General features: G+C 34.5%; 1 protein-coding gene across 1 annotated transcript; it reads left to right on the plus strand.

Moving 5' to 3' along the window:
• Window positions 1-455: 455 nt before the first annotated feature.
• LOC109586498 (uncharacterized) lies at window positions 456-2,640 on the plus strand (the record flags this gene model as incomplete). Its single annotated transcript, XM_020002692.1, has 7 exons — window positions 456-555; window positions 605-892; window positions 979-1,251; window positions 1,297-1,370; window positions 1,423-1,660; window positions 1,705-1,917; window positions 2,412-2,640. Coding segments are annotated over exons 1-7 (1,415 nt in total), but the record flags the coding sequence as incomplete, so codon positions are not given.
• Between the last annotated feature and the right edge of the window lie 24 nt (window positions 2,641-2,664).

Here is a 2,664-nt window from a genome sequence, read left to right on the forward strand (position 1 = left end):
AGTGTGTTGACTGCTCAGTAGTTAGATCTAGTAGTAGTCTGTTTTCTCATTATCACAGGCAATGGTTGCATGTTTACAAAAGCTGAAGAGAATAGCTCAAGAGGATATCAGCTTATCTGTAGATCTCAACTGTCATAAAACACAGGCTAATATTATCGACATAGTGATCATAAGCATCAGCTTACCTGCATGTACTGAAACTGCAAGGATGATAAAGTTCCTATCAAAGACTCAAATAGAGCTGATAAATTTCTCTCCTGATGCATAGCTATCATTCTTGCAGAAAGATCCGTATAGTTTCCGTGTTGTTCCGTACTTCAATACAGATCCGCGAGCGTTCCGCGTTGATCCGCATTTCAGCCTGATCCGCATTTCAGGCAGGCCCCATACATACATACAGAAGAGCCTCGCATAAGTGGGGCTCGCTTTTGCTCGCCCCAATTAACTGATTCATGATGTTGGCACTAGATCTATCATTGGCTGCTGTGACATTCATGATTATACCTACAGTAATTGTTCTAATTCAAACTACTTATCTAGTGAAAGGAAATGCCAGTAAGTACTTAGTCAGACTAAATTCATTTTGTTATTGTACTACATGTAGTTTTTGTTGTCTCACCTCAAGCAGTCAATGCAAGTCTTGACTCCACTGCTGTATTTCATTGTGCATGCCATGACTGTATAGCGCAGTTTTGGACGGTTAATGATAATTTTGCTGACCAAAATGGCATATCCCACACTGGATCTGATATATTATCCAACGGAACCAAGTTATATACTATGTCTATACAAACATCAGTAGAATTTAATGGATCTGCCATACAATGTGTTATATTTTGCTGCGAAACAAACCCTCTACTTAGAAGTTCAGTTGTAAAACTCTTAGTACAAGGTAACAAGTATATACTGTAACATTTGCTACAGATGACATTCCCAATTCCTTTACTTGTTTACTTATGCAACTATTAAAATGAGTAGGTTTGTTGTCTGAAGTTTCCCATGCTTCAGTAACACAGATTAACAGTACAGTCCTGTCATTACAGTATACAGCTCCATATACACTATCAGGAGTACCAATATTACATTATAATATACTAATATTACCAACCAACACATCAGTTAACATTACTGATACACAATACAATATACATATCAATGATCACTGTATTAGTTACAACATCAGTATAACACCATGGAATATTGTTGGTGCTGGTAATATCAGTACACTCTCAGATATCATCTTATATCAAGGTAAAGTGGTGGCATGCATAAATTTGAGCTTGAGATTTTCCGTAGCTCCTAATGTTACAATGCCACTGCTTATAGAAGAATATAATAATGGAACATTGCAAGTTTATATTGAATTTCAGGTAACATAAAAAATAAGTATGAACATAAATAATACTTTTGTTATCATCATAGTACAATATGTCATGTAAAGGTACAGCACCTCAATCTGTTTCATTAGCTATAAATGAAAGCAAAGAGTATCATTGTTCGTTGGTAGCTCCTGTTGCTAATAACTGTACTGTTACTACTGAAGATACAGATAATGTTAATGTTACTATTAATATAACAAATGCTTTAGAATGCAGTGCCATTTATGGTATCAGTATGTCCATTAATAATACTAAAACTACTAAGTTTACTTTCAATATAAGTAAGTGGAACTTGTTGAACTAATAATAATAACTGTCCTCACAGGTACATATCATGTCATTACAGCTGCTATATTATCAGTCAATGATACGACAGTTTGCCTTGAGTGTCAGTTTAAACAAAACTCCCCATCGACTGGTTGCTATGCTGTATTTTACCCTATCAATGCAACAGGAGAAATATATCACAAGATAGTGAAATCCCTACATGATACAATAGTTAGTGATTGTATCAGTACTCTACCTAATGGAGTATACAGTATATCAATACTGGATGCATTAAGCTATGAAAAAGGGTTGTTCAACAATACTGCTATCAATATACCATCATTAATAACTATACACAGGATTAATACCAACATAATAAATGTGACTTCAATGTCTGTATCATCACCAGCAATTACTACAGCTTCATTTGGTACATATACATTATATACTGTTCTCTTTACCGTTTCCTTTCATATAGTTGATAGTGATATGCATATGTCTTCCTCTTTTTCCTTCTCTCCACTTTTTTCTTCTACAAATTACAATAATCCTGTGACCACGTCATCAGCAGGAAGTGGTCCATCAGTCCTTACAGTAACATTGAGTAGTGCTGCCACAGTAGTAATGATAATAATAATTGTTATTATTACTGCAATTATAGTGGGTTTGTGTATTACAAAAAGAAGAAAGAGAAACAACAAAGGTAAATTAACAACAATACTTGTTTTATAATTATAGATGATAACACTGTTGTTCATCATACAGCATCAGTAATAAACCCAATGATAAAAGAATACAACACAACACTAAATGAAGCAAATGACACCATTGGTAGTGTGACTCATCCTAATATAGCTTATGAGACTATAAAGGCAACAGGAAGAGGAACTACTGCTGGAGGGATACAAGCTAATGTTGCATATGAGAATATCATTAGAGGCAATTCAGTATATGATATAGTGCAAGAGGCTCCTACTGAACCAACTGAAAGAATGTATGATACTATTAATAAATAATT

Source organism: Amphimedon queenslandica, unplaced genomic scaffold, assembly GCF_000090795.2.
Source record: "Amphimedon queenslandica unplaced genomic scaffold, v1.1 AMPQUscaffold_12857, whole genome shotgun sequence".
Lineage (NCBI taxonomy): Eukaryota > Metazoa > Porifera > Demospongiae > Haplosclerida > Niphatidae > Amphimedon > Amphimedon queenslandica.